Source organism: Chelonoidis abingdonii, chromosome 2 (assembly GCF_003597395.2).
Source record: "Chelonoidis abingdonii isolate Lonesome George chromosome 2, CheloAbing_2.0, whole genome shotgun sequence".
NCBI classification, from domain to species: Eukaryota; Metazoa; Chordata; order Testudines; family Testudinidae; genus Chelonoidis; species Chelonoidis abingdonii.
This window is the reverse complement of record NC_133770.1, coordinates 139162067-139174111: the sequence shown is the minus strand read 5'-3', so window position 1 is coordinate 139174111 and position 12045 is coordinate 139162067. Positions and strand designations below refer to the sequence as shown.

Sequence of the window (12045 nt, the reverse complement as noted above, 5' to 3'; positions counted from 1 at the left end):
AGCCCTCCCAGTACCTTCACGGAAATTCTGGCTGAGGTAGCCAAAATGTTTGTGGGGACTCCACTATGGTAGAATGTTTCCATGCCCAAGCCAATGTACACTAAGTTCACAGCCACAGTATAATCTTTAGACCTGCACTTAACTTACCCCTTTATAATGTTACTTTACACCAGAAGCAGAGTGCACTTACATTTCCATTCTTCAGTATAAGAAAATGTATTGCACAAGTGATTGTAGTGGTCACAGAGAAGCTGCTCTGAGGATTTCAGGATGGGGTGCAAGTAGACTAACACTGCGATATGGACTTTTAAAGACAAAGTTTATTTTGTGACTGCCTGTGCAACCACTTACATTCAGATACCTAAATGATTAAAAACACATTTTAAGGTGGTATCTACTTCCTGGGTGGTGATTTATACTAGTGTTGGAGTGAATTTGAACTTAAGCCAAATTGTTTGTATCTGCTTATCTTGGGTACTTACACAGTCCCTATTAGCGTAGTATCTGAATGCCTCAAACCTGCTAATATATTTATCCTCACATCACCCTGGTAAGATAGGGGAGTGCTAGTACTCCTGTTTTACAGATGGTGAACTGACTAGCCCAGTTGCTACAGGAGGTCTGTGGGGGAGCAGGGACTTGAAACCAGGTCTCCCAAGTTCTAGGCTAGCACCTTAATCACTGGACCATCCTTGAAGTAATACTTAAGTACACATAATGCTAATTTAGTTTTTCCATTTTTTAGCAAAAGGGATGGAAAGGGTGCCTTTTTGGGATCCCCCTTTCTTTAATATCAGTATACCTGAATGGTGGCCCACCTTCCTCTGCTTGAGATGATTTGACTTGATCTTCCTCTAGAGCTGGTTGATGCTGCTTCCAAATACCACACTTTTGGCTTAGTCACTCCAAGTGATGTACGTGATATAAACTCATGAAAGAAAGAAAGAAAAACGGGGATTGTTCGGGTGAGACCGAAACAGAGTGCACTGTCCTATTCGGTGCTGGGGAGCTTGAAGTGAACAGGTGGCTATTTGGTGACAAGGATTGTCTCTTCACTATGTGTCTTTGGTGAAGAATGGCTTTGTATCAGCCACTCGTAAAATCGACTATACTCTTTTGATTGATTAAAATATTAAGACTTAGAGGGAATGCCTATTGAGAGACTACATGTCTTCAACTTGGGAGTTTTGTCGAACTGAGAATTATAACATTTTCTTAAATTGGTCTTTACAAATACTTCTAATGGCTCTGTCCTTTTAGATACCACCTCAGAAGTAGCAACTGCAAACTTGCCTGCTCCAGTGCAAAACAAAAACTACCACAAAAGTGTTTCTGAGAACAAGGAAATTATTAAATTGGTCTCTGTACTTAGTACTGTCCTCAGTTCTACCAAAAAGGTAAGCGAGCAGGGTTATGGTTGAATCTTACTATCTATGGCACTGTCCTTATGCCAAGAAATATAAGGAGCCTACAACACTCGGCTAATGCATATAGGATGGTGACATTTATAAAAATTGCTTAATGAGAACAAGAGAAACTGTGATGGTGGAGAGAGAGAACATTTGTAGTTGCATCATGTCTAGAAAGGGTAACTTTGAACAGTAAAAAAGCACGCAGCTCAGAAAGCTTTATGGGAGTTCAAGCTTATTGTTTAACATAAAACTAAAAATTCATAACAAGTCCCCAGGGTGTGAACTACCTCACTGGACACATCTGAAAGAGTGTAGCTAGTACATCTTCATGATCTATGACAGAATGAGGGTGGTAATTTTTCACTAGTGACCAAGACACTTACTTTAGAAATGTATTCGTGAGAAGGCAAGATCCTGAGTACTCAAGTAAAAGTTCTGCCAAAGCTAGTGGGAGTGCTTTAGTAAGACTGGTGTATTCAGTGCTCAGAGGAAAATCCAGCTGCTGCCTCTGCAGTTGTGGAGAGAGGCATAGATGTTCAGCTGCCTGAGGTGCAGTGGTCTGGCTGTGGGGAGATGACGCTATGGGTGTACATTCCTTGCATGCTGTGGTGTTCCTGGTGTGAAAGCGTTGAGCCTAGGGTGACCAGATGTCCCGATTTTATAGGGACAGTCCTGATTTTTGGATCTTTTTCTTATATAGGCTCCTATTGCTCCCACCCCTGTCCTGATTTTTCACATTTGCTGTCTGGTCACCCTAGGCTCAGAGACTGTATTGTTGTATGGGCAATGAGTGTCTGCTGGGCCTACTCATAGCCACTGGCTTCTGAAGGTGCTCTGCAGCCTGGGAAGGGGGATTTACCTTGGTCTACCCTGTATCTGCTCAGAACCCAGCTCATCATTTAGGGCTGGTAACTGCATTGAAGATTTGGCCAGAAATGCATACATTCATGGATGGAATAAAGGGCACAGATGAGAATGTACATGTCACAGTACATCATCAGTGTGCAAAAGGCCTAAACACGGTTCTGCCTAACATATAAGTGAACCACTACTGCCCTATGAATCTAATAGCAAAGTCCAGCACATGACACTGGTAGAAATCCAGGATAGTGGTTATTTCCTCATAGGCATGTAAATATATAAACCCCAAAGTAATGTTTATTTCTCATTATTCAGAAGTTGAAATATGGAGGTGAGTTACTGGAAAGTGCCAAAGGCAATATAAAAAAATAAAGATTGCCAACTAATTAAGCACACTTTTGTCTCAAAACTCTTCTTGGCTATGGGAAGAGAGATAATCCAAAGAGAAGAGACAATGCCTCCTCTATTTGAATTCTTGCCACCAGACTGACTAAGGGCTTGTCTACACTACCACACGGGGTTGATCTAAGATGCGCAACTTCAGCTATATGAATAGCATCACTGAAGTCGACGTATTTAGATTTACTTACTGCGGGGTCTTCACTGCAGTAAGTTGACAGCTCACGCTCTCCCGTTGACTCCGCTTGCGCTTCTTGTTCTGGTGGAGTACCGGAGTCAACGGGAGAGCCCTCAGCGGTCAATTTATCACGTCTATACTATACTAGATGCGATAAATCGACCCCCACTAGATTGATCGCTATCTGCTGATCCGGTGAGTAGTGTAGACAAGCCCTAAGACATTGCCCCTTTCAACCTAAAGGGACCATATTATTTCCACTGATTTGTAGTTGAGGTTGCATACTAGCAACTGAGAGGATGTTTTAGTAGTAAATAATCCAACAGGTACATAGTGACTTGTTCAGCCATATTCAGTATGTTTAGTTTTTTTGTATCTGAATAGATATAGCAGGATTTGCTTAACTTAAACATTTCAACAGCCTCCTGTTTATTGCTGAAATGCAGCTTATCCCACCATTTACTTCAACTGAACTTGACCAACATCAGAAATATCTGAGAAATTACTTATTCACAGCTGCTCACTGAGAAACTTCCTTTGACCTTGTAATTTATTCCAGGAGGTTCTTACAGCTCTGGAGCATTTCAAATGTTATGACCACATCTGGCAAAGGAAGAAGGAGGAAACCATCAATAAGTTCATAACAGGAAATCCTTTACTCTCTGAATTTGAGTCCCAGATCCTCCATTTCAGAGACTTGGAGCTGGAGATAAACTCGGAGCCTGAATACATCTGTGTGGGAGCTATGGCACTATATACTGGTACAGTGGTCAGCTCAAGTATTTTGTAGAACAAATGTTATACTTTCTCACTCTGACCTTTATCATTAATGCATATTGAAGCAATTGAGACTATTGCCTTAAAATGCACTTTTAAATTCTCACCATAATTATACTTCTGAGACCCATAAAAAGGTTCTGTTGAGGGACAGTATCTTAAGCTTATAACCAGGCTTCTGTGATAAGATCTACTTTTACCCTTCAAGCTCAGATCTGAAGCATGAATTATCTGTGTCAAAATGTTACTGCTGTTTGGAACGAGTCAAATGCATTTACTTACATTTAGAGTCAATTCATGAAATTGTTTCAAAGTTGTTGGGTGGGGGGGGAACTACTTGGTATGCTCAGAACTCATTGGGGCATGGCTACAAGGGGTGGGTGTAGTTGCACTAGCAGAGGGAGACACTCTGTTGCAGGGGATAAAGTGGTGTGTGACGTAATCACACTAGCCAGCACGTGGGCGGAACCAAGACTCAACCAGCCTGCCTTTCCCCTTCCTGCACGTTCCCTGCCCACCTATGCACCATGGGGACTAGTGGCCCTTCAAAGGGAGGGAGGAGCCTCATTCTATGACCCACAAAACAGGTAACATGCTCATGGGAATAAGAGGCCTCCATGCATAGGAACTTATAACAGATCAGAATAATAAATGTCACACTTTGCACAGGTAATAGAAGGACATACAAGCAATAACCTATATTAAATGGGATAATTTAAACTAATCCTATGCATTGTCACTAATATATATTCGTTATTGAAGCCAGAGCAGTTTCATGTCCTTGATTTAGATCTTGCTGTAAAAGGTTTTACATCAGCATAGCAGAAGTAAGAATTGGGGCCTTAATTTTCCCCATTGAAATTGGAAACTTGTGCCCTTTAAATAAATGGCAAAGCTCCTACAAGTTAAATGAGTAGTTTTGGTATTATTAGTTTTTTAAAGATTTCACTTAATTCCCTCCCCCAATTATTCTAAAATGATTTAAATAACTGTCCCATCATGTTTTTATTTAACCTGATAGTTCTGTGAATAAAATTGGGGTGTGGACAACTAAACTGATGAAGAAGATAATACATGTGCAATGTGAGCGCTCACAACTGTGTAAAATAGAAATTAAGTAAAGAGCCAAACTGTGGCTCCCTCTGTGTGAATTCACAGCAGGGGAAGAGTGCAGGGTCCATGCAAAGCACTCCAACACAAGAATCAGTCATCACTTACGTGCACCCTGCTTGGGGTGACACTTGAGCTATGAACAGTATTATGTACACCAAAAAGGATGGTGGGCTGAGTTCTATGCATGGTTTTCCCTCACCACATGCACACTTGTACCTGGAGGCTAGAACTGAGGTTATGCACTTACAGAAGGGTGGAGCATTGGTTATAGCACTTGTGAAAATCGGACTCTGAAATGCTTGTAGAGAGACAGTCATTGCCACTCTTCAGCATGTTCTCTCCAGCATCCCTGAAGACATTACGGTAACTGCCTTCTATAAGCATATAGGCTCCAACTACCAAAGCTCAGTGGCTCAAGGACCCTTGTCCAGCATCCTTATATCCCTTAGAGGCAAAAACAGGTCCTCGACAATTAGATTGTTTTAAGATGAGATTGAAATGATCATTCTGACAAAATTTACATTGTTTTTTGCCAAATCTCCTAATCTCACAAACACGAGGCTAAAACACATATGTAACAGTCATTTGAAAACAAAATCAATATCTGTATTTGAAAAAGTACTGACAATTTAACAAGAGACTCGTGTATAAAACCTGCTTTTGGGGAAATGATATAAAATGACTTGTTCTCTGTTTTCTAGCTGATCTGAAGCTAGCACTGGCTGCAGAAACCAAGGCTTGGATGATTGAGTTGGGGCATCACTGTAACAAGAAATACAGAACAGAGATGGAAAATATTTTCACATTTGTAGAGGAAATCGGCAAGAAACTGAATCGACAAATTAAGGATTTGGATGACATAAGAATAGCTATGGCTGCATTAAAAGAGATTAGAGAGCAACAAATCCCCATAGACTTCCAAGTGGTACCTATTGAGGTAAGTAAAAGGGGTTAAGTGTGTGTTTACTTGCAGTGTAAATTTTGAAAATGTGATGAGAATATATATATATATATATATAAAAAAAAATTCCTCTCTCACTCCTATGGGTGGTATGTGTCTTCCTCAACCTCGGGTCCTCTACCAGAGGCCTGGGAGTTTGAGGGTTCTGCGCAGTATCTTAGCTGTTCCTAGCGCTGCACTCTTTGGACGGAGAGCTCTGATGTTGTTCCTGGGATCTGTTGGAGCCCTGCTATTCTCCATAACCTTCTGTGGAATCTCCCATCTGGTCTTGGGAGGGTCTAGCCCATACGCTGTGCAGATGTTCCTGTACACAATGACAGCCACTTGGTTGTGCTATATATAGTAGTGCTAATGTGAGCTAATTAGTTAAATACTATATATATAGTATTTAATACTGGTAGAGGACCTGAGGTTGAGGAAGACACATACCACCCATAGGGGTGAGAGGGGAATTTTTATTTTATATATAGTAGTGCTAATGTGAGCTAATTAGTTAAATAATAAAATGAGTCTGGTCCTGAAAGTCCTTCATGTGCAGAACTGCCATTAGGGCAAATGTAAACTCAATGAGCCAAGAGGCAGCATGTAGACATGAGCCTGTCATAGTAGCAGAGAGAAATGGAGAGGCTCAGGCAAGTGAAATTCTTAAATGAGAATTACTAAGGCAGTTGACAAGAACGTTGTTGCCCTTGGGTGCAGGAGAGGCCAAAGCGTATGGAGACACAAAAGAGGTGACTGTTAGACGAATAGCCAGAGCTCTTTGGAATCTGGTAGAACAAGTCCATGCAGGCTTAAATGGCAATTGCACAATGGATCCTGAAAAGAACTGGGCTTCAATATAGGTGCTAGAGCAGGGCAGGTGATGTGACTATGCGGCTTCATGAGTGGGAGAGGGCAGGCTGACAGGTTTCAGAGTAGCAGCCGTGTTAGTCTGTATTCGCAAAAAGAACAGGAGTACTTGTGGCACCTTAGAGACTAACAAATTTATTTCAGCATAAGCTTTCGTGGGCTACAGCCCGCTTCTAGGGATGTGTAGAATGGAACACACAGACAGAAGATATTTATACACACTGTGACAGACCCAGGCCAGTGGGGTGCAGGAGTCTGGTAGACGGCAAATATACTGGTCACTGGGTGACCAGAGCAAGGGCTGAACTAGAGTAATCAGGAACCTACTAGAACCAATTCAGGCAGACAAGCTGATTAGAACACCTGCAGCCAATCAAGGCAGGCTAATCAGGGCACCTGGGTTTAAAAAGGCGCTCACTCCAGTCAGGGAGGGGGGAGCCAGAGGAGAGGAAGTGTGTGTGAGGAGCTGGGAGCAAGAGGAAAGAGCTGAGAGTGAGAGGGTATGCTGCTAGAGAACTAAGGAGTACAAGCGTTATCAGACCCACCAGGAGGAAGGTCCTGTGCTGGTGAGGATAAGAGAACGTGTTTGAGAGAGGCCTTGGGGAAGATAGCCCAGGGAAGTTGCAGCTGTCACATGGCAGCTGTTACAAGAGGTACTTATCGACCAGCTGCAAATCCAGCAGGGCCTTTGGCTGGAACCCAAGAGTAGAGGGTGGGCCCGGGTTCCGGGTTCCCCCCAAACCTCCCAACTCCTGATCAGACACAGGAGGAGTTGACCCAGACTGTAGGGAAGATCACTGAGGTGAGCAAATCTGCCAATATGCGCAGGACCCACCAAGGTAGAGGAGGAACTTTGTCACAACTGGTGTGAGAAATGGGATTAGGTGCACACAGCGTGGCAGAAGAAGGAGGGTGATTTAAAAAAAAATAAAGGTAGAGGGTTTATTTATTCTTTTTTCATCACAATGGAAGACTTAGTGTGGGCAATGATACAAGCTACGGCGGCCCAGCAGGAGGCTACACGTGTCCAGGCAGCTGCCCAACAGGAGGCAGTGTGGCTGCAAGAAGAGACTAATTGCCTGCTGATGGACCAGGCTTCTCAAGACCGAGCTATGTTGCGGGAACTGGTAAACCAGGTAAAGACCCTTACAGAGCTGAACCGTGGCCATGATGGGACGCAGATCATATGGGCCAGCCATTGGCTGCAAAAAATGACGCGGGAGGATGATGTGGAGGCATACCTTCTGGCCTTTGAGAGGACAGCCCTACGGCAGGCCTGGCCTCGAGATCAGTAGTCTGTCATCCTTGCCCCATTCCTGTGTGGGGACGCCCAGAAGGCCTTCTATGATCTTCCTGAAGAGGCTGCAGCAGACTACCCCCAGCTGAAAGCAGAGATCCTGGCCAGATCTGGGGTAACGACTGCAGTGCGGTCCCAGCGGTATCACAAGTGGAGGTACCAGGAAAACAAAGCCCCGCGGTCCCAATTGTATGACCTCATCCATCTCGCACGAAAGTGGTTGTGAATGGAATCCTGGAGTCCGGAAGAGATACTAGAGGTTCTGGTCATCGACCGATACATGAGGGGGCTACTGCCAGACCTTCGTGCTTGGGTAAGCCAGAACAAACCCTCCACCTATGATGAGGTTGTCGCACTGGTAGAGAGGTGAAGGACAGCGAGGGAGCTGACCCGACCAGTTAAGGAAGAGGCATCCCGGGTTAACCTAGCTGCACCAAGCCCTAGAGCTTGGGTAACTGGGAAACCAGGGGATCACAGGTGGAAAAAGAGAGGGGCTGAAGGCCCACCAGAAGCCACAAAGAGTTGGAGCACTGAGGGAGAAGAGGATCGCGATGTTAGACTGCCCAAACCAAGAGACCGGGGAATGCCTAAGGCCCCATACAGATGTTATGCCTGTGGGCAGTGGGGACATATAGCTGCACAGTGTCCCAGTGCTAAGGATCCTATGCAGTGTAACCTGGGGAACTGGGCAGACCCATGCTTCCTAATCCACCTTGTGGGGGTCTCACTAACCCCACATATGTACACCAGACCAGTAAAGCTAAATGGGGTAGAGACCACAGCACTGGTTGATTCGGGGAGTGCTGTCACGCTTGTCTCGGGGAAGCTTGTGAAGTGTAGTCAGTTGCTGCGGGCTAAGCGTACGGGGATAACATGCATCTGTTGGGACAGTTGGTTATTACCCCACCATCCCAGTAAAAATTGAGATTCAGGGGAACACTACTGAGGTAGCAGCAGGTGTAGTCCCTAAATTCCCATACCTGGTACTCATAGGGAGGGACTTCCCAGAGTTTGGAGACTTATTCCCAGTAGAAGGATTGGAGAAAGAGGGGAACCCTGAAGTTAGTGAGGCATCCACAGTAAATTGTCAACCCCTAGTCTTCTCTGAAATATCCCCAGATTTATTTTCCATTCCCAGACAGGGTAGAAAGTCGAAAAGGGAAAGGAGGGCAGCTAAGGTCTTGAGAACCTGAATACTGGCCCTAAGCCAGAAGGTCACTCTCATAGGTAGGCAGACCCGAGCAACTGAAAAGAAGGCCATCCAGGAGGGAGAAGCACCTGAGTCTGACCCCCACCCTAAGGCTTCTGAACCAGTAGAGGCAACTGGGCCCCTAGGTCTTGGGCAGATTAGTCCCGGAAGAGGAAATTTTGGACGGGACCAGGCTGAAGACCCAAGGTACAACAACATTAGAAAGGAGGTGGCTGAAATAGATGGGGTCCCCAAGGAAGGGAGAACACAGGGACCAGGCCCCTACTTCATAATGAAGAAGAATCTCTTATACTGGGTTGCACCAGTACAGGGGCAGAAGGTAAAGCAGATCTTAGTACCTCAAAAACACCGAATGCTATATTAAGTCTTGCTCATAGTCATCTTTTTGGGGAGCACTTGGGGGTAGAGAAGACCCTGGCACGAGTCCTACAATAGTTCTTCTGGCCCGGAGTACATGAAGAAGTGCAGAGGTACAGTGCGCCCTGCCTGGAGTGTGAGCTGCGCAGTCCCCGTCCCCACCTGAGGGCACCTTTAGTACCCCTTCCCATCATAGAAGTCCCCTTTGAGTGAATAGCCATGGACCTAGTGGGACCCCTGGAGAAGACGGCTCGGGGCCACCAATATATACTTGTTGTTTTGGACTATGCTACTTGCTTCCCAGAAGCCGTCCCCCTGCAGAACACGGCCTCTGAAACGATAGCCAAAGAGCTGGTGGGGATCTTTGCCGAGTGGGGCTACCAAAGGAGATATTAACAGACCAAGGAACTCCATTTATGTCAAAGCTAATGAAAGACCTCTGTACGCTGCTTCATATACATACCCTGAGAACTTCAGTTTACCATCCGCAGACTGATGGGTTGGTAGAAAGGTTTAACTGAACCCTCAAGGCTATGATAAGGAAGGTGGTAAGTCGGGACGGGAAGGTTTGGGACACCCTACTGCCCTACCTTATGTTCGCTATCCGGGAGGTACCTCAGGCCTTAACTGGGTTTTCCCCATTTGAGTTATTTTACGGACGTCACTCCCGTGGCATACTAGATATCGCCAAAGAGATTTGGGAAGAGGAACCCAATGAGGGAAGAAATAGAACATGTAATACAGATGTGAGACCGGATAGCCCATGTCACCCCTATTGTACGGGAACATTTGGAAAAGGCCCAGGAGGCCCAGAGAACCTATTACAATTGTCAGGCAAAAGTCCGACAGTTCCAACCAGGGGATCAGGTGATGGTGTTGGTACCCACAGCAGAAAGCAAGCTTTTGGCCCAATGGCAGGGGCCCGATGAGGTGGTTGCACCCATGGGGGAAGTAACCTACAAGGTGTGGCAGCCAAGACGCCGAAAACAAGAACAGATTTATCACATCAACCTTCTGAAACCCTGGCATGCACAAGAGGCGTGCATAACTATCCAGGAAAACAAGCCTTCCAAACAGGTGAGAGCATCTCCTGATTTAACACCAGACCAGAAGAATGAAGTGTCTGAGATGATCTTCCGGAACCAAGATGTGTTCTCAACAAAACCGGGTTGAACAACCGAGACATATCACCACATCGTCACGAACTCTGGGACCAGAATAACAATGAGGCCCTATTGGGTGCCAGCGGCTGAAAGGGAGGAAATAAAAGCAGAAGTAAAAAAAATACTGGAGTTGGGGATCATTGAAGAATCCCACAGTCAGTGATCCAGCCCAATTGTGCTGTGCCCAAACCTGATGGCACGACAAGGTTTTGCAACGACTTCTGGCGACTAAATGAAGTATCCCAGTTCGATGTGTATCCCATACCTCGCATAGATGAGTTAGTGGATCGTCTGGGGAATGCCCGGTACTTTACTACCCTAGACTTGACAAAGGGGTACTGGCAGATTCCCCTTGCAGAAGACGCAAAGGAAAAGACTGCGTTCTCTACACCAAAGGGTCTTTTTCAATATACTGTCCTCCCTTTTGGACTACATGGAGCCCCAGCTACTTTCCAGTGCCTCATGGACAAGCTACTGTGCCCACATAACAGTTATGCTGCTGTCTACTTGGACGATGTGGTCATTCATAGCCCAGACTGGGAACCCACCTAGAAAAGGTGGAATCAGTCCTTGATACCTTCAGGCGAGCTGGCCTTACAGCAAACCCTGCCAAGTGTGCTGTAGGGTTTACAGAGGCCAAATATCTTGGCTACATTGTGGGCAAAGGTCTGGTAAAACCCCAAGTGAACAAGCTGGAGGCCATTCAAAATTGGCCGCGACCACATCGGAAGAAATAAGTCCGGGCATTCCTAGGTGTAATGGGGTATTACCAACGATTTCTCCCCCACTTTGCCACAAGGGCAAGCTCCGTGACAGACCTAGTGAAAGCCCATGAACCTGATCTGGTGAGATGGTCTGACGCAGCAGAGGAAGCATTCACAGACCTACAGACTGCCCTCTGCAATAACCCTGTACTGATAGCCCCTGATTTCACCAAGGAATTTATCCTGCAGACAGATGCATTGGAAGTAGGGTTGGGGGCCGTTTTATCACAGATGGTCGGGGAGGAGGAACACCCAATTCTCTACCTCAGTAGGAAACTCCTTCCGAGGGAACAAAAATATGCAGTAGTGGGGAGAGAGTGCCTTGCCGTAAAAAGGGCCATGGAAGCATTGCGCTGCTACTTGCTCGGGTGCAGATTTGTCCTCGTGACTGACCATGCCCCTCTTCAATGGATGCAGCGGAACAAGGAGAAGAACACAAGAGTGACCAGGTGGTTCTTATCCCTCCAACCTTTCCAGTTCCGTGTGCAACACAGAGCAGGGAGCTGTCATGGTAATGGTGATGGCTTGTCACGTGTGCACTGTCTGGCATCCCAAGCTGCCCAACCCCTTGGTGTTGAGCAGGGGGGAGGGATATGTGACAGACCCAGGCTAGTGGTAGGAGTCTGGTAGACGGCAAATATACTGGTCACTGGCTGAGTAGTTTTCTGTTCCCTGAGTGACCAGAGCAGGGCCTGCACTAGAGT

At 45.8% G+C, this 12045-nt stretch overlaps 1 protein-coding gene across 2 annotated transcripts in view; it reads left to right on the top strand.

Annotated features, from left to right (window-relative positions):
- DNAH5 (dynein axonemal heavy chain 5) overlaps positions 1-12045 on the top strand; it is a 253591-nt gene that overhangs the window by 63869 nt on the left and 177677 nt on the right. For both annotated transcript variants that reach the window (XM_075062684.1, XM_075062685.1), the window contains exons 22-24: positions 1261-1397; positions 3410-3611; positions 5442-5677. In XM_075062684.1, coding sequence (XP_074918785.1) covers positions 1261-1397; positions 3410-3611; positions 5442-5677 — 575 coding nt within the window. The remainder of the gene's footprint in view (positions 1-1260; positions 1398-3409; positions 3612-5441; positions 5678-12045) is intronic.